Genomic DNA, 26558 nt, shown 5'->3' on the forward strand with positions numbered 1-26558 from the left:
TTTCAGTGCAAGAATCCTTGGAGGGGCACTCTTGCTCAACCTGGAGAAAGGGTTCCTGGTAATTAAAGCAAAGGTCTGAGTTCCTAATTTAAATTTGATTCTTGACTGTGAGCCTTTAAATTCTACTCAGAAGAGTCACTCTTGCCTTTATGGAGTGGGGATAACAGTGCTGTATTTTGCAGGATTTTTCTGAACTGCTATAGTTGCTTGTGAAATGTCTGAGTGATCTTCCTAAGAGAATCGCAGAAGTATTATGATTAGTATTACGACAGTACTTGAAAGGCACTGTTTTCCACTCTTTATTTATCTCTGGGTGTTCATTACTATTCTTTTAAGGAGCTGCTTTACTCAGTCACCCACTGAATAGGTAGGGATAGCAATTTTGAAAAAAAGAACACATACTTCTACCAAAAGATAATTCCAGTGCTTTATAACCTGAAGTATTTAAAGTCAGAACTATCAATTACTACTTTGACTATGTGGAAAAAACCTCAATCTAGAGGTAATAGGATCAAGGAAGCATGCCCCATTGGCCATCATGTAAACACTACTTCTATATAACAAGGTTAAAATCAAGATGGGGTACACGGTGGCTGGCATTTGCATTCCCAGAGTCAAATTCCATCTTAGCACAGAAGATTATGATGAAGTCAAGCCCCTTCTACCAGTAAAGAATCCAGCTCTTTGTTAGATACATGACTACTTCTGGAAAAGTTCAGCAGCAGGAGTAGGTAACAGAGATTTTTTTACATCCTTATCTAACCAGCAGTGGGTACCTGTTCTGCTGTAGATTTTGCTGCTTCTTGCCCTCACTGCTCCTGAAGAGCCAAAGCAAAGCAAGGTGGGTTTCATTTAGGAACATCTTGTTTTATCTCGTCACTTCCTGCAAAAACATATGGCCTCAGCATATTGTTATTTTTATTCTTTAATAGACAGTTTTATGGCAGTTTTACTTAGAGGCTAAACAGATTAGGGAAGCCTGGGCTAGGTGGTGTATACTAGAAAACAATGTAAATTATTTTGACTTCAGAATATGAGCATTACATTGTTCTGGCTCTCCCTGATGAAAAGCCTTCTGCTAATGAACATAATCTAATGTAATAAGCTCTTACTGCCCTCAGTGACAGTAAACCATCACTATTTAGTTCTATGGCGTGTGAGTCAGGTTTTCCCCGTGCGGGTCCATGTGGCATAAAATGTACAATATATGTCCTTCTAGCTGCAAATTGGCACTGACACTTCTGCTCCCCCCCCGCATCTTCTCACCCACAGGAATTTTCAGATGGGTCTCATTCAAAGCCTGTGGAAGTGAATTGAAGTCTTTCCATCCTCACTGAGCTTTGGATCAGGTAATGAATGAATATTTTTGGTGCAAAAAGTTAACTTCCCTCTCTCAAAAAGAGACGTTACGAATGTAAATCCCTTATAGAGAGTTTTTACCCTTATATCACTGCAAAGACTCTCCTTGGCTTCCACATACTGACCAAGCATAAAATAGTGAATAACATTTATTTTTGAATTTATGGATTGAGTTCACAGGGATTTTAATAGCACTGGGGTTGTGGAAGTGCTATTTTAATAAGGACCACAGATCATGGGCCCAAATCCTTACCTTTACCTCAAGGACTTGTAAACTCAACTATTTAACTCAAATCTCTTTATTGGAGGCCTTAGAATGTATCCACCTGGAGGCTGAAAAATTGAAAGGTAGAAGGCTGCGCAAACATGGAGTGAGGGAATTTAACCAGCAGGAATGTGGCCCATAAAATTAAACTTCAAGAACTGTTTAAGAAAAATTAAAGCTTGTGCAACAGCTGGGGTTTCTCTCCACATTAGTTCATTTCTTAGTGACTCAAATGTTATGGTTCTCATTAATATAGATTTCATTTTTGAGATCATCTTCTGTAGTGCTGTAAGTCCTATTCTGGTTGCAAAGGACAAAATCATGACTCACTGTGATCTGCTGTTGACAAATATGGCATGCTAAAACACCACCTCCCACCCTCTTTATGATATTAATATTTATTGGTGGCCCAAATAAAAAAATCTCAGATTCAAACTGCACCCCAAATTTCCCTAATCTGAATTGCCAGAATATCCCAATTTCAGACATAGTGATCAAATACCCCTGAAGTTGACAGTGACTATTCAGGGACAGAAGTAGGGGCATTTCTTTCTAAGGGGTTTATGAGAATGCCGCCAACATACAGAAATGCACTCATGTGGTGGGCAGAAGAAAAGACCAAGCTTCACTTCAATCCCACTTAGACCCTGCATATTATTCCTCCAGAACTTGGCCTCATTCTGCCTGCTCTTGACCTCAAAGGTTCACCTCCTAAGCTTTTAAAATAACTTGGTACTTCTTATATAATTTGAAATCTAAGCTCCTGAAAAAACCCCATTGTGATAATTATGTCAGGCTCTGACAGCATTCAGAGATGGTGTTGACTGCATTTTCTAGATATAGAAAGAATTTTCATTTCTCTGTAAGTGGCTAGAAACTCTGGGTTAACTGTGTTACTAGACCAGTTAGCACTTTAGTTATATGCAACCTAAATCCATTCAAGAAGGCTAAGAAGTAGAAAAATTTATAGGAAATAGTGGAAAACAGGTTAATAGAAGTTTAGGACACAGTCCTAACATGAGGACACCAAGGATGTTACAGTTTCTGCTAACTTGCAGGCAGAACCACTCATGCTTAAAATTTTGCATGCTCAGAGATACATGGAAATCAAGAGAACTGCAAAACCTTATTACTAGATTTGCAGCCGCGGATTGTTCTGTTATGTGGTGACTGTTACGAGACTACCTGCAAAACTGCAGATGCCAATAATAATGCTTGCATCATGACAGATACCCCTGTAAGACCAGAGATCTGGTGATGAAGTCAAAAGATTAGGATTCGTTTGAGTGACATGAGTTGCCATTTCAGGAGCTGGATTTTTACAAGTGGTTTTGAAAGTATGGCCCTACATGCATAATGCTCACTATCTCATTGTGGAGCAATGGGAAACAGTGCAGAAGTCTGGGGTTAAAGTGTGCTGCTGAAGACTTCCGAGACAGCAGAACCCGACTGGTCATCTGGACCCGTTATCTGTTGCATAGCATTGTGCACATCCCTATGTTCTACAGACTGTGTGCTCATTGCCCAGGACTTGCCCTCTTCATCCAGAAATGTTGTTTTATAAGGCTCCACATGTATCCTATGGACATTCTGTCTTGATTCCTCATACTTGCCTTTCCCGTCTTCTGGAAGGCTGGATGCATGAGGTAAGAAAGTGCTCCGAGACCCATCGATGGGAATTTTTAACTGCTCACTGGAGGTAGGTTCTTGAGACAGATCTGAAGATCGCATGAGATGCTGAGTATACACGCCTTCAGACAGAGAGCCAGCCTGTGTCTCGCTGTGCACACGCAGCCAACGATGATGCCGGCTGAAGTAGTTGTAATGCTGATGTTTCCCTAGCTTTTTTTTCCCTAAAAAGCTCAATGGCTGCTTGGAGCTAGAGGACTTGTCTATGCTTTTCGATGTAAGCCCTGACATTGTTAGATTGCTCATATAATCTGTGCAACATTCAGCATCAGTATCAAAGGCACTACACTCTGTCAGGCCTTCTTTCAATGTTAGGCAAGGCTTCATGTCGTGGACTTGGAGAACATCAGGTGCACTGCCACCCAGGCCACTGCCTGCCTGCTGGGATATGTCATGTGAGGAGGAGTAAATCAGGTCTAATTCTCTGGGGCTTAATGCATCACTGGAGTCATAGTCACTGTCAGTTGGAAGGAATACTTCAGAGCAGCCTTCTTCATCTGAGCAGGGCTGGGAATCTGCAAAGAGAACTGATTAACACTAAGACAAGCACAGGAAAGAAATTGCTTAACTGTCATTTATGTATTTTTTTTCTTAATTTAGGTGACAGCAAAGACAGTAGTCAGGGAGGATTTACGTATGTGTTAGAGAGGTGGTGGTAGAATTAGGAAAACCCAGAAGGATTCATTTATTATATTAAGTACAGGGAAGAACTTGAATTTGAATTGGGACTAAGTTCTGAAAGGATCTGTTTTCTTTTATCTTGTTTTCACCAAATTTCATAGAGATGGAGATTTGGGAGAGAGAAAAACTCTAATCCAGGTTCTGTTTTAATTGAAGATGTCAGTTGAGTTACTCCAGGTTTATACCTCTGTAACTGTGAGTAGGGTGCAACTGTACATGTGTGTAAGAGGCTTGAGGCAAGACAGGGAGGTAGATGAACAAAAACTACCCTTTTGCCTGTCAGGTGCATTATGTATCTTCAAATCCAAAGCAGGCGCACTTAATTCAAATGTGAATTTGTTGACCAAAATGCACACTGGCACTGAAATCACTGCTGTCTTTTGGCCACAGAAGGATCAATGACATAATAAATAGTGGCATATGTGATAGAATGGATTGATGCTCCACTGCCCTGGATAGTTTATATTAGATCCAAGGAAAAAAACATAGATTTTATACAGTGCTGACTATTCACTCTTGACCTAGTGTAAATTACCATATAGCACAGCAATAATGAATCAAGCCCATGCAGGACAAGATAATTCTAGGTTACATGGTGCCAGCGCTAAGGATTATTCTGCATTCATGGTCTGTAATACAGGGAAAAAATTAGCTCAGGGAGAGATGCTGAGAAAGAACACCACTGTGTAATGGAGCGAATCAAAGCACCATCGTCTTTGGGTTTCTTTTCTTTTAACCTAATCTAATCAGAGTAGATTTATTCATTTTTCTTAACTGTATAAAACTACCAATTTGAAAAAACAAATTATTATTACCAAAATGGTCATGGCAGTTGTTTAATGCAGCATCTGTTGCTTTTGTTTCTACTGTTTCATTTACTTGTTGCTTAAAGACAGCTCAGCAGAATAGTGGTTTACGTTTTTCTCCAAAATCCTTATTCTATTAGCAAATTAGGTGTTACTGTTTAATTTGCTTCATCTTTATTTGCTGTGATCCATTTCTTTCATCAGTTTAATTTTCCAGCTGTTCAGAGAAGCAGTAATGGTCAATGAGGTGGGTACTTATTTGCGTAATTCTGTGTTTTAAAGTGCTTGTCTAAAACACTGAGAACAGTGTGGTATGTGAAAATCACTGTTAAATCAAACTGGACTGTTGGCACTAAAATTTGCTCTATCAAAACAAAGCAAGAGGAGCATAAGAAAGAATTGCTCCAAAGCAGAGGAGCAGTCAAAGCATGGAAAGAAAATGGCTGCAATATCAGAGAAACAGAAGGTGACAAATGGAGACCATGAAAAAGTCTAACTTAGATTCCGGGCAAATTATTAGAAACTATGGTGAAGAATAGATAGAAACATGAGTGATGAGGAAGGGTCAATAGCTTTTGCTTAGTAACTCATGTCTCACCAGTCTAATAAAACTCTGAACACGTGCACAATTAATACACAGGCATCCTTAGATTTCTGAAGAGCTTTTGACAAGGTTCTTTACCACAGGTTCTGAAGCAAGGAAGCTGTAATTGAGATAAAGAGAAAGCTCCCTCCATATATTGTTGGTGTAGACAACAAATGAAGTAGTCAGCTTTCACTATGGAAGGATTTTACTAATTCTGAACATCATGGAGAAGTCAGTGTTAACACTTGTCCCTTCCAACCTGTTCATTAAATGATCTGGAACAGTGAGGTGACAAAGTTGGCTGATGATAAGTGATGATTCTAAGTAGTTGAAAACAAAAATGATTGTAAAGACTGTAGAAGGATCTTGGGATACTGAGTGGTGAATGATTGGTAAAATGATTGTTAAAATACCTTTGCAGGGAAAAAATTTACTCCTTTTATAAAACCACATACATGAACCTTTATAATTAGAAGTGAGTTCAAAGATTTTGCTTGAAGAACAAAGAAAAATTCTCTTACCACTCACAGCTTTTCTCCTCTGGATTCTAGCCTCAGGTGAAGGGGGAGGTGAAGGAAGACAATCTAGATGTGAAGAGGTTGAGCTGATTTTCTTTTGAGAGTGTTCTTCTGAAAGATCCACTAGCTTCTTTATAGGTAGGCCAGCTGCTGGCTGCTTGTATCTTGCATACTGCAGTGCTTCTGTGATCCATCTCATTTCCCTCCAGATGTCATCAATTTGCTGTAGAGAAAAAAAAAGGTGAAAAAGTACAATTAAGTCTGTGTATTAATTTTACCTAAGTGTGTACTTTCTTCAAGTGCCCAAGTAGGTGTGTAGTCACTGCCAACAGAGAGAAGCAGGATTCCCTGACAGGACACTTCAGATTTAGGTGGTCTGAACTGCCTTTGGTTAGGTGCTTGTTCTCCTCCACCACTGCAGAGGGTGCTTGGGGCCACCAGACTCTCAAAATAGGTACCTCAATTAAGAATCTGTAGTTAGGAGGGTTGAATCCAGGCCTAAACTCTGACATGGAAAGAAAATGAAAATTGTCTTTTGATGGAGTAAAAAATTTGATCAATTTTGTAGCACACTTGAAAGTTGGCTTCATTCTGTACTGGAATGAAAGCAAGGCTTCTTATGCATCCTTGCAAACCCAGGATTATGTTCAACAGCAGAGTGCTCAGATCAAACCTAGTTTTTAACTAGAAGAATATATATACATGGAGGGTTGAAGCACAGCTGTGAGCCAAACTGCAGGTTTCTCCCTTATCATCACATTGGTCTGCATACATTTTAAGAGTATAAATCTACACTAAGACAGTTCTAACACATGCCTGTTGATGGCAATAAGAGACAAGTGCTAAATCAATAGCAGGATATAGCTTTAAGTATCTATGCAGAGAGGAAAGATACTGTTTAAAGTGGGTCTTGAGAGTCTTATGATAATGGAACACTTTTAACATCTTCAGGCAATTCAAGATCTTTGATGACTGAGCAAATGTTGCTGCAACCAGCAAATGGCAGTAGCTATAATACCCTTCTGCTGCAGTATCCTTTCGAAAACTTCCCTTGTATTTGTCTTCCTACAGAAGATTCTGCATCTGAAGAAGTGAGCCTTCACATTAATATTGCAGTTGTTAAGGGAAACTGCTTTGCAGTTACACAAGCTACATTCTGCAGAGCGAAAGACCTGGGTCAGTAAATGGACAGGCAAAAGTGGGTCGTACTTTGTGCAGTATTATCAAATAGGGAAGTAACAGAGGGATCAGTGAAAAGGGGACTGCAGACTGATATATTCTAAGATGAGTTCTCCAGCACATACTCAGCTGGAGATACTTCACAAAATGCACATCCAAAGTGTGAAATTTATTGCCAAAGGATACTGTAGATGCCAGATTAGCTAGGGTAGTTCTTGATGAGCTGTGTTGGAGACGGGATAGCTGGATAGATGGATCTTTGTTTTGACCTAGTATGGCTGTTTTTATGTAAAGGTGAAATCCCAGCTCCAATGATGTCAGTGCAAACCTTGCCACTGAGTTAATCTGAGCTAAGAATATACACTGATAAGAATAGCAAATGATTCAGAAATTAATTTGTAATCCTACATCATTTCAAGACTTCAGTGTAGCTCCATGAAGAGAATGCCAGTTAGCAAACATCTCACCTATTTGATTTTGGAGATTTTATATTTCCTTTTTGTGATTCTTCCTCAACCCCAAACAAAAGTCATATTGCATGCAGTTTAATAAAATGCAAATCCTGTTGGTTTTCTCCCTGATGCCATTCTGCAGTGTCTCCTGGGATAATGGATCAGTCATTTTAATGAACTGTGGTTCTTTTACACTTTAGGAACATTTGAAGCATTACGCTATATAAATTACAGCTTAACTTCAGTTTTAGTTTCAGTGTCTGTAGATTTCTTCTCTTGCTGTGTAACATTCTAGTAAAGACTCCAAGTACCTTATCTGCTGGTTGTTTTTTTTTTTTTTCTAATTTTTACTTTTCAGTTGCCCTCTGACTCCTTTTCAGAACTGCATTTATATAGACTCCCTTGCTCTTTACAATGTTTGGTTTGTGTAGTGACTTCAACACTGTCTTAGATCTAGGATCACACAAATGCTCTTGCGGTTTTGTGGTCACCACTGAAGATTGCGGTATGTGGTGGGCTGAGATATTTTTGCCAATAGGTGGAATACAGCTGGTTTTCATTTGAGAGGAAACCTGACAAGGCTAATACACTGTCACAATAATTCAGCACAAAACACTGAAGTTTAAAATGTTCTCCCATATTTTCCCAGCATATATATGTGACTCAAACACTTTGGAGAAGAGGAACACAGAACTGTCTATACAGTGCATGCATATTAATATACATATACTTATTTTTGATGTGAATGATAAAATTTTTCCAAATTCTCCTGTACACTGGGAAAAAGCTAGATTTTCTGAGTGTGAGAATGAGAAGATGAGGAGGAATGAGATGATTGAGCAGTGAAAATGTAATGGAACATTCCTCTCTGCCCTGCTGCAGGTTGCCAAAAGCTCTAAAGTGGACAAGGCCAAGGGGATCTGAATTCAGAGCAAAGAGGAACAGAAATACTATCATCTTGTCCATAATTATGGAGGGCCAAACGTATTATCAATGGAATAAATGGTTGTCTTGGCCCCTGTTCCAACAGAAGGTTGCTTGAATATTAAGAATACAGAGCTGTAAACTTATCTGCACCTCACTTGTAGAAAGGCAGATCAACCATGTCCATAGATGCACTCTGCAAAGGGCATAAGTTTTACCTATAAATAACCAATTGCCAAAATGGTTTGCAAAAGGACAGGCCTTGCTATGCTGCACAATGGGGTGTAGTTCGAAGATCCCTGAGTTGAGCAGGTAAAGTCCTGATCTGGGAACAGTACAGGAAAATCAGTGTGAGAGACAGAGAATAAGCAAATTAGACAAGCATGATAACATTTGTGATCCTTCTGCATTCGGGGACTGAAGCAGTATCACTGCATGGTGCTGGACAGACTTACAGATGCTTTTGGGGCTAGCTTTCCATCTTAAATGCAGAGCTGCTTTCTTCACTGTGATATTGTTGATGAAGATTGCCTCCACAACCTAGTTTGAATTATCATTTTAATTTTTTTAATTGGCAACTTATCATGGTGAAAAATGTTCTCAATTCACAAAGACAGAGAAAAACTATTACACAAATGAATGCCCAAGCATGGTACTAGCTTACCTTACATTAGAGGGGAGTGAGTTTTACAAGCAGACTGACACATTTCTTTATAACAGTCTAGTATAACTGTCATTTGATTTTACCCATAAAAATCCTTGTATAAAAGCAACAACTAAGGAAATCATGTTCTGGGTTTGAATTTCATAAAAACAGAATTGCACTTTTGATACAACTGCTCTTTTTATGATGTCTGTGAATAATTCTCCATTTAGATTTCAAATTACAGCCCTATGCAGTTTTTAAGAAAGCCACCTTAAAATCTCCTTGGAATAGTCAGAAACAGACTATTACCTGTATGTAGTCTATAACTTGCTGGTGTCTTTGTTTGGCTGCAGCGACTTCACTGTCTGAAATTGCTTCCCTTAGGGATTGCTGGGTTTTCAGAGAGTCCAGCTCTATGACAGCAGAAAGGCGGCAATACAGGCTTATAAATTTTTCCTTGTAACAGCAAAAATGAACTGTGAAAAGACCAAGTGCAAAGGAAACATTGTTATATTCTGGTTATGAAATATGAAATCCTTAGCTTTCAGAACACAAATTTTATTAAATGTAATTACTAACTCTGGATGGGTTACTTTAAGCTAGAAATAAATAATACAGGCTCTAATTCTCCTCTCATTTACACTGGATTTACTCTGTAACTTCAATGATTTCAAAGGAGTCATTTCTAATTTATATCTAAGTGAAGGGATAATCAGGTCCTTAGTATGCAACTCCAGAGGCTATCTTGCCCTTGATAGCTTTAATCAGAAAGGCTATTTCTGAGGCTTTTATAGCTCATCATTTCTTTTATCAAGAAAGTACTGACACGACTGGAAAATGGAACTCATCTTTTATTTTTTCTAATAGAGTGTTTTAGAAAGTATCATTTTGAAGGATGATAACTTCCTCTTGGGCTAGGCTCGCTTAAATCAGTAACTTAAATGTAAATGACTCAGCAGTAAAAGCATTTCAGTGATATCAGAGCTTGGGTGAAACAATTAAAACTCTTTTAGGTGTTATCACACATCATCCTCTGAACTCTCATGCAGGAGGGTAACACAGAAAGTTCAGACATGACCTCTTGCTTTGTGTAATTTGACTTTGGAATAGCACAGAGCTACCCAAGCTACCTCTAAAAGAGGTAACTAGATAACAGAGACAGAACAGCTACAGTGCCATGGAGCTTCACAAATGTTAATTTACCTGGCCTCTTAAAGCTACATTATTCTAGAACCTGCAATTGCTCAGGCAAAACTTACCAGTTCTCTCTACAAACTGCAGTACAGACATAACAAAACTTGCTGAGGGAGAACAAATTTTCAGAAATACTTCCCCATTCATTGGTGCTTCAATAAATGCAAGCATACAGCGTGATCTTGTTATAGCAGCGAATGCCAGTTGGCTTACTACTGCTACTTTTCTGGATTGTGGCATGATATTTTTCAGGGTGTTTCAAGAGTAAATTGCATAGATTCTTCTTGTCATAAATATTAAAAAAAGAAAAACAGTGTCACATGTCTACTTATCCCTTGCAAACAACATGATAAGAATAATTGAGAAGAATTTCTCAAACTAAGAAATCCAATCACAGAAACATCAGCAGCATAACAATAAAGGCCTAATCTGAACATAGAAATCCCACAAAAAAAGAGTGAAAGAAAGAATTCTACCTTCTGGTTTCTCAATGATTCCTAGATATTGCAGGGATCTAGTCTGAATAGTGTGTGGTCTTACAGTATATATGCCATATGTGGTGGACTCTTGAGTGAATTACAGCCGCGGTTTCAGCTCCAGTGCTGAAGTTTCTAGCCTTTGTGGTTTTAAGTCAGACCCTTTAATGTTACTTTAACAAATGTTACTTCAACATAGTCTTTTGTGGTTATGCAATTATATAGTTGGTAGCCACCAGCTAATGGGGAATGGAAGCTTCTAATATTTGAGATGTGAATCACAGTCACTTTATAGAACATCAGGGATACATATATAATAAGTCATATAGAAATGTCATCCGCCTTTGGCCAGATGATTGCTTACTTAAAAAAAACACTCAAAAGTAAAACTCAGCTTTCCATACTATTTTCTCCACCATGAACTGCTTTCCCACTGCAGTAACATTGCTAAACAGAGAGGTCTGCATCCAGAATGCCTTTTGAGAGATGACTTTGTTGCGTGTTTATCTGCACCACATCATCCCATTCAGTGTCTATCGCTTTGTTGGACTGATGCAAACTATGTCCCAGAAGTGAGAATGACTCCTGCCCCCAGCCTGTGTACCACATAATGAGAGTTAAATAGTCTGCAAAACCTCTAGTGCGGAGATTAATTTCACCAGAGATGAATATGCTTCATGCATTAATTTGCACAGTGAATGCAGCAGTCACCTCTCACAGCGAGAAATTATATGCTCAATACACAGAGTCTAACTGTAGACTTCAGGGTTGTGTGTCAAGAAGATCTGTCTTTAGGGCACGACAGCCATGGCCATATGGCCCAAAGCACTGAACTAACTCTTCTAGGTCAATTATGTTAGTCTTGTTTTGAAGGGGTAACTTTTCCTTGGCAGACTACACCAGCTCATGTATTGTCTGTCTGTACCACTCATAATTTTATGGCAGCTCAGCTGTCATCTGTCCTCCCACAACCAGCATAAAAACCCAAAGTTGTCGCAGGCACCACTTTGTGTGCTCTGACTGATGTGGCATAAACACAATCGTATATTCCTGCCTGATCCAAATGAAATTTGTGTTGCTGGATGATGGTAGGTCGCAGATCTATTGTGACTGCAGAAATGTAGTCTTGGTAAGACCCTCCATTAACATCTAATGATTGTTCTCCTACATTAGTGACTCTAATAGCACTTAGCAATGACATATAGGAAATAGGATGGTGCTGGTAATGGTGTCACATAAACACCTGAGAGAGCTATCACTGAGGACACAGTTGCCATTAGAGACCTATTCTGTAGTGGCTCCTCGTGTACTGACACCCATCAGTTTTGGTTTGTATCTTTTTCTCCTCTCCAAGGCAGAGGAAAGAAAGATATCCAGTTTTACAGGCCAGAAAGAAACAGAGGAGACTAATGTGTAAGGCTCAGCAGTCCCCATACTTATAATATTCTTTCTAAAAAGAACTATTAAGTCTTTATGAGCTGCTTTTATGTGGAACCTTTCTTTTCTCTGTGGACCAAAGAAGAAGAAATGAGAAATAGAGGACCTCGAAGCTAAAGCATCTTATGTCTTCTGTGAGACCGCTGGAAAACTCTGGTTTGGGGAATTCTTACCTGGTCAGCAATGCCATGAAACAAGAGGGCTCAATCTGCCACAGCACAGGATGTGCTCCCTAAAGAAATAGATTCAAGTCCAGTGCTTTGGCATTTTTCACAAAAGGCTTTTTCTGCACCACAGCAATAGGACTAAGTCTCCTGCATTTTTTTAGGAATCAGAAGGAAAAAGATGACCCTTACGTGGGAAACTCTAGTCAGACCTTTCACAAAGCTGTGAGGGAGTCAGCCCTTGAGTAGGACTATCTGCAGTCAGGAACTGCAAAAATTCTCCTCTACAAAACTGGTGATTATTCTTGTGACAATTTAGGGGGACGTATTTTTTCATCTCCTTTCACACTCCAACCTTGCTATGTCGTGTGTGATTTTTTGGTTCTGTTTTTTAAAGAACATCATCTTCCAAATAAGCTTAAAGACACATACTGGATAACTGTGGGCTTTGCTCTATGCTTTGCATTTCAATAACGATTGCTACAGTATATGCTTTAACCGCTCTGCTCTCTCTGTAACTTGTACACAGTTATAGGTAGTGTTGTTGCCAAAGCCATCATGTGATTTATTGACTCTCCACTGGGACAAGGGGGAAAACAGATACAACTTTGTGATTTTATTATAAGGAGACTGGGTTAATATTTCTAGGTGAAGCAAGCTACTATACCGAGTTCAAACATCTGAAGAGGGAGGTTAAGAAATCCTGAGTGTGGGGTGTAAGGATTATTCTGTCCTGGGGCAGTGCAGACGTCGTCTGAGGCGGGGAGCAGGAGAAGAAAGGAGACATTGTGACCCAGTTCCAACACCTCCTGTGTATACAGACGGAAGTGCTTAGCCTGTAGAGGGACACGCGCAGGGGAAGAAATAGGAGAGAATTACAACATGGCACTTATATAAACAACACCCCAAATGATATAAAACATTAAAGAAAATTTGCACAACATCAAGCTCGGAATTTTTATAAAACATAAATATTTGGGGGGGGGCCTAAATGTGGGTTCATGTCACTACATAAAATAAAGATTTAAAGCTGCAATGTTCCACATTAAAACAACACACACAGACACAACCCCCCTGAAAACAACATTTATGTTTCTTATTAGGCAGAAAATGATCACATGCCATGTGCTTTTCAAGATTATGATTGCATAATTATGTGAAAACATGAAAATGGATTCAATTAAAAACCTTTAAGATTCAATTTAGGGTTGGTTAAGAGAAATATGCAGCTTTCCCTCAACACAGCACTGAAAAGGTTTAACAAGTGCTGCAGCAAGAGAAAATGGCACACACAGGAGTTGGCCTGAGGCTGCTGTAGAGCTGCTGTGTGCAGCACTGCATTTTACCCTGGGTATGTACCAGTGTCACTGTCCGTGATTCTGTTTACCACAAAAATAATAAAAATACATAAATAAATCTGTTGAATTAAAAATTCAATTCATTAACATAGAATTTTGGTCCTGCGTCATTGGAACATTTACAACTATGTTTAACTGCAAGGTCATGTTTATGTCTATCTCTCATGCACAATAGATGAGCTTAAACGCTTGGCTGAACTGCAGCCTAAGGAACATATTGCACATTGATTTAAATATTTTAGTCCCTAGCTCAAAAAAAAAAAAAAGCCACAAAAGCTATAACCTCCAAGAAAATACACTAGCATAGAGACCTGCACAGAGCCCTAGTGAATTAGAGTGATTGACCACAAGGCAGCACACCATCTGTCTCAATTTTAGATTTACTTGAGTCTTACTTGGCTCTTCCCAGGCTAGAAGGTGCAGCACTGATGGATTCCTTTTTAAAAGCAAAGCCTAAACCTTTCAAAATCAAGAAATGTAGAACCAGATTAATTTATTTTAAGGCCATTTCTTTCTAGCTGCACAAACAGACCTTGAAGTGAATATAAAGATGATTTACTTCTACTTTAAGCCCTCTTTACCCTTGTAGACCAAAATAAAATGGAATTCATGTAAACAAGAAACAAACTCCTTAGCTTATTTTTTCATGGATCTTTCACATCATAGATTATCCTCCCTGACTTTATTTATTCACATATGCATTTCTTGTACCTAAATGTAAAGCCAGAAGCCAGATACCTCTCCTCACCCACAGCAATCTGGAGGTCTGGAACTATGTGTTTTAGAAGTGCTACGTTTATCTGTGTGTAAAAGAATAGCAAAACGCTGTGTCTTCAGCAGGCCTTTCATACACTCTCACTATTACCTCTGAAAGAACAGTCAGTTGCCTGGCTTGCCTGCCTGGTTTTTTTTTGCCAGCTGGGTAAAGGTGCTTGCAACTACTTTTTTCATGCAAAAGTGCTTATTTGCACCTGCCTGACGTTGCACAAACGTGCTAGCAGATGCAAAAATAGGAACTAATTGAAAATGTGTCTCTTAATCCTTGTATGTTCAAATATCCAGGAAAATATCTGTTTTATTGAAGATGTTCCACACACACATACTTAGAATAATGGAATACAAAACTTCTCTGCTTTTCTTTTCTTGCAACCGTAATGTTTAATCCCTACTTGCAAGTTACACAGTTTGTAGCTTTTAGTTGTGTTCTTAAGAATCAGTTTTTAAAAAGGTGATAAATACCACAAAGGAAAATACCTGATGCAGAGGTAGATTGATCTGTTTAAGGAGAGCTTTCACTGCCATCTGGAGCTCATACAAGAACAATTGAGTAGGGCAGTCTGAAGTATGATCCATACTTTCCACAGATTCTGAGCCAGAAAGTGTTTGGATCCATTCCCACTCATCTCTGTATGTTGAGTCAAGTTAAAATTAGAAATATAACAAAAGTTCAGTGCACAAGCAGGAATTCAGTGTATGTGCATTTGGGATCTGTTGATAGTTTAATCCTCGTATAGCAAAACATTCTAAACTTGTGCAGTCTTGATTGTTTGTGGTTAAAAATCTAACTTTGAAAAGTTTAATTTTTCTAGCACATGTACATCAGGCTGAACATTCCTTGCAAACCTCTGAAAGTCCAACTGCCTTTGAAATATTTCACTAAGGCTTCCCACTCCAAGTTTTCTTTTTCACATACTTCATTCCCTATCTACCACAATATTTTAAAAAGCATGCATTGGAAATGACAATTAGCAGGAAGTTTAATTTCTGTGTCAGACTTTCTTGTACTCACTGGAGCCAAAGAACTTTCTGGTTTGCTTGACATATATCCATTTTAGACTTGATAAATATGGGAATCATCTTTCTGGATCAAATCCTTAATTCACCCTGCCCAGTATTCAGTCTTGAAAAGCAGCCAGCACCAACCATTCAAGAAAAAAATGTACAGGAAACCCCACTACAAGATGAGTAATAGATGTGGTACAATTTGCTCCTAAATAAAGATCTGATCTTAAACTTCAAGAGTCAGAGATGGTTATAAACTTTGAAGCACTAGGCTTTATATTCCTTCCAAAATTTTTGTTAGTATTAACTACTACATTCTGGATATCCTTGTTATCCATATAGATATCCAGTTCCTTTTTCCTCATGCAAAATTATCAGTTAGTTGCTGAAATGATATGGGATTAAAAAGCTCCAGAAAAAAGCCAGTAAAATGTGTTGCCCACTAGGCAAGGACTGAGCGGTATGAATAAGTGCACTTGCCCGATAGATAAGGGAAGCAATGAACAAAGGGGAAAATGGCTTTCCCAGAGCACAGTAGTTCAATGACTGATAGCATTTGTCTGAATATGTGTTTTTAATTGCTGTATGTTTGCTGTGGATTAGAGTGAGAAACCAGATACTACACAAGAGAATACACAGAAAAATCACCAACACCAACAGCCCATGGTCAGTGCAAATCAATAGAAAGGCTGACATTGAATTCACTGGAGGCTGAATCAAGGCTGCAGGCTATGAGCTTCCTAACAGATATATGGAAGATCATTACCACTGTGCAGAATTTGAGCAACCACAGAATACTATCCTTAGAAACCAGGGGGCTCATATGTATGTGTTCTGGATAGGCCTTCAGATTGCTGGAAAGATCCAGGTGCACCTGTTTAGTTCAGTGCTGATCTCTGTGGTGGTCCACACCTGAGCCAAACTTTGCTGGCACCTACAATTTTGCAATGGCAAAATTGCCTTAGCATTTAAATTTGATCAGTTGTTTCCAAGTTAAAACAAATGTTCTCTCTCTACATATGTGTGTGTGAATATGTATATATTCACTTACTTGGAGACGTTGCTGTTGTCTCGGATTTTAACATGACACAGGACATTAGGCAACTTCTGCAACACAAGCACTTTGATTTGATCCACAGAACTGCAGAGTTTAAGGTAACCCAGATACAAGCCGGGGGGGAGGCGTTGCTGACTTCTTTTGTGATAGGAAAGTATGTCCTGTTTCAAGAGAAACAGTCCTACATAAAAATCTCATTTTTTTTCCACGTAAGCAGAAGAGTTTGAGATCAAAAAGCAACAAATGTTTTTACAGCCATCTTTTTGTTTCAACAGTGTTCCCAATTTGCAAAGCATTTAAGCACATGCTTAAGCATATAAATAATCTCTGATAGTTTGGATGCACTTGGACAACTTTAAGAAAGTCATACACAGGTCCTCTAAGCTCTCCACGTCATGCAGGAATTGGCTTTAAAAAACTGAGGTTTCAATTTTCTACAACTGTAGTATTTAAACTAGCTTAAATAACACCCACCTCTGCACTCCTGTCTGATCATTTCAGCAGTGAGCTGGTTCAGGGAACTGATTCAGCTGAAAAACAACTCAGGGAAAGGAGCAGTCATTTTTTTCAGCCAGAACGGTTCCCTGGTTTGGTGCATAGCTACACAGATGGAGCAGAGCAGCATTGAGAAAAAGCTATCACCTGGAGAAGGTGGGAGAGAGGGGCTGCATAAGGCAGTACGGTCACCAAAATATCCCTGTAGAGTCCCAGCCTGCATCTCTCAAAAACCTGTTCTGTATCATCTGCTGTCAACAGGAAGATCTCTATGAGCATGGGGGTTGGTGGTTTGCAAAATTTAATTACTGGCTGTGTTTTCTGAACAAATAGCTTTGTCAACAAATAGAGCTTAGAAGGAATTAATAATGATGGCATATTTGCTGAAGCCAGAGACATTTTTAAGGCTCTGTATAGCAGTCCCCCAAAACTACCCTAAAAATGATGTCTGCTGCCATCCTGAGAAATGTGTGCTTCTGCAATGGGTGAGTAGTAAGACACCTGGCCTTATGCCTTTACTCTTGGAACCATCAAATTATCTGCCAGTGCTATGCTTGGCTCTGACCAATGCAATTAGACCCTCATTTTCACAAGCACGTCATGAACAAAATACCCATTCGATGATTAAACAAGTAATAGAAGAAAGGGTGGGCATTAGATAGGAATGTGTAAACCATTAGGGGAACATTTTTTCCACTAGGATCTCTGTGGAAATCTGATCAGGCCTGTATTTTGGGTTTCTTAATATAAAACTTTTGCCCAGATTGACATTTTTCTACACCTTTAACACATTTTAATACATTAAATCTAACATAGATCAGGTAAGTTTTATTGTCTTTTGGAAATTTTTTAACGTTCCTAAAACCTGGTAATGTATATTTTGATTGCCTGTCAGTTTCCGGTTTGAAAAGCACAGTCTCTGCCCAAGAAAGTACCTCTAATTCAAAAATTAATCACAGCAGTCATCGTCTAGTCGAGGGTGCTAAAGAAGGGACTAAGACAACGATTTGTCTTGTAGTATTTTGGGTAACTATGCAACTGAGTTTTAGAGAGATTGGCTACTGACATTTTGGGAGAAATATATTGCTGTTACCTACAGAAAACATGCATTAATCTTCATGTGAACTGTCTACGTTTAACATGAGTTTACAGATGCCCTGATTCTTGAAGAGCTGAAAACCCATGGTTCTCAATGATGTTAAATGAACTGACTGTGCAAAGCAACTTCTAAGATCAATCCTTACCTTGGTATTTTTCTAATTGTGAAGTCTAGGGGCATGTTATGCAGAAATTAAAGAGGGTTATGGTCAGTAAAGAATTCTTTAGCAACTATACCAGGCTCTAAGGAACTCTGAACCCCACAGAACAAGTTTATTATGTAGAACAGTAAGGTTTTAAACCTGGATTTAGTGTTCAAGGTTGGATGGAAAAATCTTATGGAGTGTAGCAATTGTGTCTGTATAGGTGCTTAAGAACATCCCAGAGAATTTTAAAGGTTTTTATATCCCTTGCTACAGAATTCTATAGCATGGTTTCCCGAAACTGATAGAAACTACTATTCTCTGCTAGGACTTTGAAGTAATTTCTTTAGAATCTCATGGATATTTTACATAATAAGGATCTGATCCCAGACCCACTGGAAGTAATATAAGTCTTTGCTTTCAATGGGAGCCTTGCCATTAATTTTATTGGGCACTGGATTAAGGCCTAAAATTCTACAAAACTCTCCCAAAAATCAGGGCTCTGGCACAGGTTTTACAAAAGCAAATAATGTACAGTAAGAGAAGCAAAGCACTACCTGGATTGTTATAAGCAAGATGTCTAATGCTGTTGGCTCCTCTGGAGTTGAAAGAGATTTCCTCTGGCTTTGTAGTTTGGATACCTGCATCCATTTGCCATTAAAAAATGAATAAAGACTCTCCACTTCTCTTATAGTAACTATCAGCATATTGCCATGTCGATCCTTGATTGGCTCATAAAAAACTCTGCCTAAGTTGTGCGTTCCCAGCAAATTCTAGAAAACAAGCAAATTATAAAATTAAGGTTATTTATCACATATCAGGAGAGTAGTATTTTTTTGAAGCTTAACTTTGTGCTCACTGACATCCGTCCTATTGACTTCAATAAAAACTAGACACACAGTGTTTCTCAAAATCTTGCCCTACAGTCATATCATTCAGTGGCAAAAGGAAAACTTATTCCCTAGGTTGTGTTTGTGGATTGAATTGTGGATCCTCTGATATATTTGGTCCAGCAGTGTTTAGTCCAACATTTAACGGAGAACATCAGAAAGACTATTATGACCCAATGCCTTTGTAAAAGGAAACACTGAAAAGTATTTCACTTATTTGGTCAGAACTTCCTATTTTAGCCCAGTCATGTAAAGATAAAGGATGCAATTTTCAAAAGCACTCAGTGGTGGTCTAGTGGTGATTCCTTTGGTATCAATAAAGCCCTTCTGATCTGAACTTACTGAAGAGCTAGGTGCTTATCTTAACCTCCCCATAACCAAATGTCAGAGATGATACAAAATGCTTCCTCTATCCCCAAATCATTCATAATGGACACTTCAAATGTTTTCTGTTAGGGTCATTAACTATAATATCCAGTTTCTGTTCTCTGCTTTAAAATTATTCGGATTATTTTCAGGAACAAAAGCAAGAGGCCCTCCTATCTGTGTTGAATGTAAATAATTCTGGAGCTAAACTGTGGAGTGTGTTTGTGAAGGAACACAGAAGAATTTGAAGAGATGTGGACCCTTTTCCTTTTACTTCAAATTCCAAGAATGTGCTGGACAAAACCGGCAGAAACTAACAAACTGCCAGGGCAAAGCTCTTCAGGAAGATATGGGAGGATTAAAGAAGAGTAATTTTAAAAGGCTCCACATAAAATACATATTTTGGTCAAAATCCCTTTCCTCACACAGTAAGGCATCTGCTTATAGATGCAAACACACTCAATCCAGTGACCAGCCACTGAAGAGATTCCCAGATGTCTTAAAGAAAAATGCCTAACATTTAAAATATGCTCATTACTTTGCGACTTTTCAAGAGATCTACAGTAAGCTGGATAGGGATGGGAGTAGTTTAAAATGAAAACTTGAATTCACAATGTAGCCCATGGTATGTTTAGGGAAGAGCTGTAGGTTAACTTAATGACACTGTAAACAGATAGATTATCCTGAAATTATTTATCTGTACTTAGCAGGCAATATTTACTTATAAACTTTATTATTAAATTATTTATAAACTCTAGGTAGTCAGCACAGTGACTGCCCTTTATGTGGCATAACTTAGCTATTTTAGTTTATGCATTGCTCTCCAGGGCATACTTCTGATGCCTATATAACACCTCGCCTCTTCTTTTTTTTAACTGTTCTGACTTTTGAGGTTAGCCTCCATAACTGATTAACACTGGGTATCTTGAGTATATATTTTGTATTAATCTATGTATCCACAGGTGGGTCAAATCCTTGCAGGTAGATGTTAGCCATCTAGTTGTCATATTAATCACTGCAACATATGAATGTGCCTAGATGAAAACAAAGTTCTTTACTGTCACTGACTGTATATTCTGAATGGCATCCCAGCATAGTGAATGGGGGTACCTACTAATATGAATATGTGACTAATTCGTATGCTAAAAAAGTTTTGTGTCTGCTTAGCTTGGCACCCCATCACTTGTGTTTTGTTTGCTTTAGTTGTCTCGTGGTAACAACAGGCAAAATTACAGTCCCTGTTGTCTCTGAATCCACTGATCTAGTCCTTTAGCAGCTGTGTTGTCACTGATCTTTTCCATTCTGCCCTAAATTCCTGCGGAGTCAGTCTATTAACTGCCTCAATAAAATGTATTCAACCGTATAAACTTTATTGAGATCCTTCCATTGGTGGATCCCATTAGGCCACACACTGTTAGAGGTTGGCAGACCGGTGACAATCCCTGTGTTCATCAGGGGCCCAAGCTAACAGAACAAACGTTAAGGACAATAAATTTGCCAGAAATTCAACAGAGCAATATACCACATGGACACATTTGCTGTATCTCTGTGCTTCTAGCTCTGCTCTTAACATCTCCAGTAGCAAATAATATCACAAAGTACTAGGAATCTTGGTTATCTCGAAGTGTAGTCTGTGCATACTAGCAATGCTCTGTTAAAGGCAATCTGCACAGAGGGAATGAAATTGAGCTAACCAAAGGAATACGTGCTACCTAAGCTGAGCTAACCACACCAGAGGGAACATTCAGCAGATATAGTTAAAACTTTCTCTAGTGACAGCTCAAAGGACTGACAAGCAGCTGCTGCTTAACACAGGTGGTCCTCCAATAAAGGTACAGCAGACTGGCATTCCATATATTTCGGGATACTTTGGGGAAATCAGTCAAGACAGGTGGTTGCCCAGGAAGGCTACTCTCCTGTACAGCGTGCTTTGCCAAAAAAGGTAAAACAAACCCCACATGGATATTCTTAATAATGCCCCAAAAGTATCTGGCTCTCATAGCTGCTATAAAACCTAGCTTATTGCATTGACTGGCAATAACAAGAGGGATGGCCGTATGGCTAATACATGCGCCAAGCAATATGAAGATCTTCATTAATTCCATGACTGTACCATAGACTTTTCTGGGAAGCTTTGGTGACTTCATTCAAACAAAAGGTAGGAGAAAGTGAGGCCTGGATATACTTTTTCTGTAAGAATTGTACACACATCTTCTTGAAAATGTGTTTTCCCACAAAAGTAAATATTTTATGGAAGTGTCTGCCTTCCAGCTAGAGATTTTGTGTTACCATGAAACCCATTCTTCAGAAACTTTACAATAAATGGCAAAATGTTCTGCTGGAGAAAGTGTAATTACTGTTTGCATAACAAACAGTGGACTGAGACACAGAAGGATTAAGTGACCTGTTCAGTACCACTCAGGCTGTATGTGTAGCACAGGTTGGAACAGAACAGTCCTGAGAGTCACTGCTATGCCTTAACAACATGATATGAGTAGTGCATGTAGTGCTGCTGTCCTTACCACTGTGCTGAGGGGTCACCACAAGATCTATGCACCACTTAGTCTCTATTTTTAAGGGTCTAAATAGGTCTCTGACTGGTTCTCTGCACAAAGGTACATTTCACCTTAAAAATTTTGGCAGCTTAATTAAGAACTTAATGAAACATTCATTTTTATTTCCCCACTGATGATCCACAACAGCATAGCCATCCTGTTTGTCAAACAGCATAGTTCTGCCCTAGAAGCTGTACTTGAGCAGTTTGTAAGCCATGGGTGAATCAAGAGTACTATTTTGGCAACTTCAGCAGTCTACTTGTCCTTCCTGTTGGGGACAGAGGCTACCTACTGCTGCAGGTTCCCATGTAGCTCAAGGGAGTGCTGAATCTTACCCAGAGTTTAAATGCTTCATTAATATATTAATAATGAATAATTAATAGGCCTTCTAAGAGGCTTTTAAGCAGCAAATGTTAGAATTATAACTCTTAAATTCCCAATCTGCAAACCCTTAGGCTTATCTGTGGTCATTATTTACTGGTTCATATGTGTTTGTTTCTTCATCTGCCACTATTGTTTCTTTCCTTTCTTTTTCCTACTCTTTACTCTTTCCTTCCAGCTGGCAAGAGAGGCTCAGTGGCTCATTTTGTTGTACATGATAACGTTGCTTCAAGAACAGGCCAGTGGGGAGTGGTGAACTATAGGACAGCTGGCAGTACTATCCCTTAGAGATCAGAAAGTCACTAAGTTAATAGCTAGAAATATGCAATGCAACGAACCTGTAGCTGTGCTGCTGCCGAAAGCATCTTTTGCCTGGCTTGAAGTGCTGTTGATGAGGACATGGATACAGACATATTCTGCCTTAGCCATCTGATATCATCCCACATACAAGACAACTGCAAAAATATATCCAGTTCAATCAGTTTTTGTTCTCAGCATTTGCAAAAGCAGAAATGAAACTAAAAGCATTTTGGACTTGGAGAAATCAGTAGATATTGCTCATTCTGAGTTTCTGCAGATGGCAATGAGTTGCCTAGATAAACATGAAACAGATATTGAATCAGACACAGAAGTTGTTCTGTAAACATCATGCACCTATTTAAATTGTTTTTTTGACTATTGTGTAAAAGTAATGTACTGTTCTTTGGGGTATAAAAAATAGCGTGAAGATATCTTGAATGATGGCATAACCATAATACCAACTTTCAAACTTCTAGTTATTTCTTTAGGCTCTTCCTCTAAATGTTCATAAAACTTTTATGTACCCAAGTAGCAAACACTTATGTAGGACCACACATTTAAAAGAGTTAATTTTGCCATTGTCAGTGACCCAATCAGAATTTAATCCATATAAATGGTTCATGAAATTTTAACATGAGTGAAATGTAAAGCACTTAATCATTTAGATTTTAATGACATCATTTCATATATTCAGAATGATGAGCTAAGGCCTACGCATTGCCAGCAACAAATTTGTAGAAGCAATATATGAAATTAGGCTCCCGTTACCTTTGTGAACCACAGGAAGTCCTGCATAACTGAACTACTATGAGAGTCATCAATTTCCACAATTGGGATTTGATCTTCGTTGGTTACTAATAAATTGTCTTTGTAAAAAAATATAACAGATAAGTAGAGTCCCCTAAAGAAAGAAGGAAACATTGTCAGGTGTTCATGTCTATTCACATCCATGCCAAATTTTAGTCAAAGAATCAAAGATACTAAGTTCTGAGGAGACAAATCAAACAATCTGGTCTTAACTTCTGTGTTATATAGATCATGCAACTTCAGCCAGTGAATTCTGAAAAATATTTGGGAAGCTTATCACTTTAGATAATGTGAGACTATAGGAATCTAAGAAATTATGAATCTGTGCAAGCCACTGACATCAGTTTTAGTAAGAATTTTGTCAGAGTAAACAGTACACAATGGAGGCTTTATGCCCTTTAGAAATCAGGAATTTTACTAAAACTTTTTATCATTAATGGGCTTAGTTCTGCCCTCTTTTACTTCAGAGTAAATCTGAAGTAACTCAGTTGAAATCAGCCAGGTTATTACAGATTTATGTTAGTGTAATTGAGTGTAATTTGGCCAGCATATCTGCAAAACTGTTTATAGAGATCATTCCTTTCAATATTTACCCTTGCAATTAGTTACATAGGTTAAGTAGTTGCCTTAGGGAGTTTAAAGACTCTGGAGAGCTCCTCTGAAAAAATCAAACTCTTATCAAAATACAAAGAAGAAAAAGCAAACTGAACACTCGTGGCAATGAAAGAAGAAATAACCCAGAAGAAGCAACTTCCATTTGCTAAAACAAATTATCGAGGCTGAGGGTTGTTTGAGTCACACTGGGTTGCAAACCTAGCTAAAGATGTTAGAGAGTTCTAGATGTGTTTCCTGTTGCCAATGGACTATTAAAACATGTTATCCGAGCTCTGCATTTTATATTATGAATGAAATAAATACCATAGTTTCATTACTGAGCAGCAGCAGAGGCAGTACTTCCAAAAAAGCTCAGAAACTACACTTTGTGTTTGCACAGAATATTTCTCTGTTACAATTCAAACCCTTTTCCAACAGTTACAATGAAAAGATTCTATTGATTTCAGTAGGAACTGGAGCATTATTTTCCTATCAGCTGCACCAGTCTTACATGTATGTGAATTTATCAGGTTCATTCTGATTGATTGCTGTTTCATTGGTAGTGGAATCTTCACATATATTTCTAAAGTGCTTTTCACCATTACATAAGAGCAACAACTGCTAGCTAAACCTCAGGATGTTTGAGAGATAAAATGAATGACAAACCGTTTCAGAGTCTTCACAAACTTGTTTGAAGAGTGGAAAAGGTGCTTCAGGCTTCTGGAAACTGATTGCTTGCGACCAGCATTCTGTAATTTAGAACTTTCTAGAATGGAAAATAAAAAGCAAACCAAACCCAGCACTTAAATTTCAGTTAGTATCTCATAAAGAACCTTTGCCTCTTGAACCACAATGCTAAATTTCAATCAGTGCCTACTATATTCCTTTCAAAAGACAATATTTAGAAATATGCTCAAATACAAGCTTTTGTTTGTGTTTTCATTATCTTGATGATATGCAACAGCAAACAATTTCCTTACTTGCAGCAAACTCAGACTTGGTAAAAATGTTTTGCTCCTAGGCAAAGTGTAGCTTGAACCAGTACTCTTAATTTTGAGAATGATTATGAAGTTTGCAAGTGGTCTCAAAAACCCAAGAAGAGATTCGAACCATCAGCCAACATTTTAGGGTGTTGTAATTCCTCAGTTTCTGTCCATATATAGCTTAAACTTCTAAGAACTGAATAATTGGTGCCTTGACAATCACTATCATCACAGCATCACCAGTCTAACCTAAGTAAAAGTTTTAAGGAGACACCTAGATTGACCCTCATCTTTCTCTGTATCACATTAAATGCATGTGCTTTTGTTTGGATTTTTTTTTTCCCCATCACAAGAATTTCCACTCACCTGTATTGCTTCAGAGCTTTCACAGTTACATTTGCTCCCTAGTAATCTGGAATCCAAGGAAGAGGTGTTTAACTCTTTTGTTCACTTAATGTCAAAGCTGAGACCTGCTATGTGCCTGCAAGGATCTCTGGACCAGCTCTCTCAATAGAAGAATTTTATAAATTCAAATATTTGCCCAATATTGTAAAAAATGTGGTTACATTTTTATACATTCTATTATTTTTCACTTTCATGAATTTGACTTAATGTCTTTCCTTCTCTCATGCATGGCCTGAGTTTCCTTGTAAGCCAAAGAAAAATCTTCCAGTGGGAACTGGAACTCACAGGCTCTGTGAAACAGCTGTGTCCACCTGTATACCTGTAAGCAGATTTCAGAGGGTATGCCAATAGATGGCAGTCAGGAACATGCAGGATTGTATAATGTGTAATGTATTGTCTGTTGTTGTCCACATATAGCATTCAAAAGGAACGAGCGATTAAAACTGTTTCGGGGTTTTTTGCATTGTCTTTTGCGATGTCCCTCCTGTATAATGCTGTTGTAAGAGAAACAGCAGAAACATTTAGTTTAAAAAAAGAATTAATTCTTCAGATATTTACTGTGATCTGAAAAGAAAGACAAGAAGAAAAATGTACATGTGAAACTACATCTCGGTTTTCCAGGATCTGATTGTTTATTTGGATGAAGCATGGATACCCATCCAGACTGAAGTGTGAAACATTTTTAGGGACATCCTTCTCCTGTAGGGAAACAGTATGACTCATGAAGAACTATTTGCTGAAAGCTGCTAATCAGTCTGCTTAGGTGTTTTCAGAGTAATGTATTTCCCACTTACTTACCTCCAATGCAGAATAGGAGGTGTCTATCTGTGTCTCCCTAGTGAGTTCTAAGTTTGAACATTTAAAGAACATCTAAATTTGCTCTTGTCAAAACCCCATCTGTGGAAGTGCTCAACATATTTTTAAATGATGAATAAATTTGCACCATAATTTGCACATTGAAAACCAAA

The 26558-nt window shown here is 38.4% G+C and overlaps 1 protein-coding gene across 1 annotated transcript in view; it reads right to left on the minus strand.

Annotated features, from left to right (window-relative positions):
• Window positions 1-3031: 3031 nt before the first annotated feature.
• Window positions 3032-26558, minus strand: part of ANKFN1 (ankyrin repeat and fibronectin type III domain containing 1) — a 62464-nt gene continuing 38937 nt past the window's right edge. Inside the window, exons 8-17 of the mRNA XM_075043857.1 lie at window positions 24869-24968; window positions 23570-23702; window positions 22840-22956; window positions 18867-19082; window positions 16568-16734; window positions 14989-15139; window positions 13044-13212; window positions 9415-9581; window positions 5908-6127; window positions 3032-3828 (exon numbers count right to left, since the gene is read on the minus strand). Of these exons, the coding sequence (XP_074899958.1) occupies window positions 3032-3828; window positions 5908-6127; window positions 9415-9581; window positions 13044-13212; window positions 14989-15139; window positions 16568-16734; window positions 18867-19082; window positions 22840-22956; window positions 23570-23702; window positions 24869-24968 (2237 nt within the window). The remainder of the gene's footprint in view (window positions 3829-5907; window positions 6128-9414; window positions 9582-13043; window positions 13213-14988; window positions 15140-16567; window positions 16735-18866; window positions 19083-22839; window positions 22957-23569; window positions 23703-24868; window positions 24969-26558) is intronic.

This window comes from Buteo buteo, chromosome 13, assembly GCF_964188355.1.
Source record: "Buteo buteo chromosome 13, bButBut1.hap1.1, whole genome shotgun sequence".
NCBI classification, from domain to species: domain Eukaryota; kingdom Metazoa; phylum Chordata; class Aves; order Accipitriformes; family Accipitridae; genus Buteo; species Buteo buteo.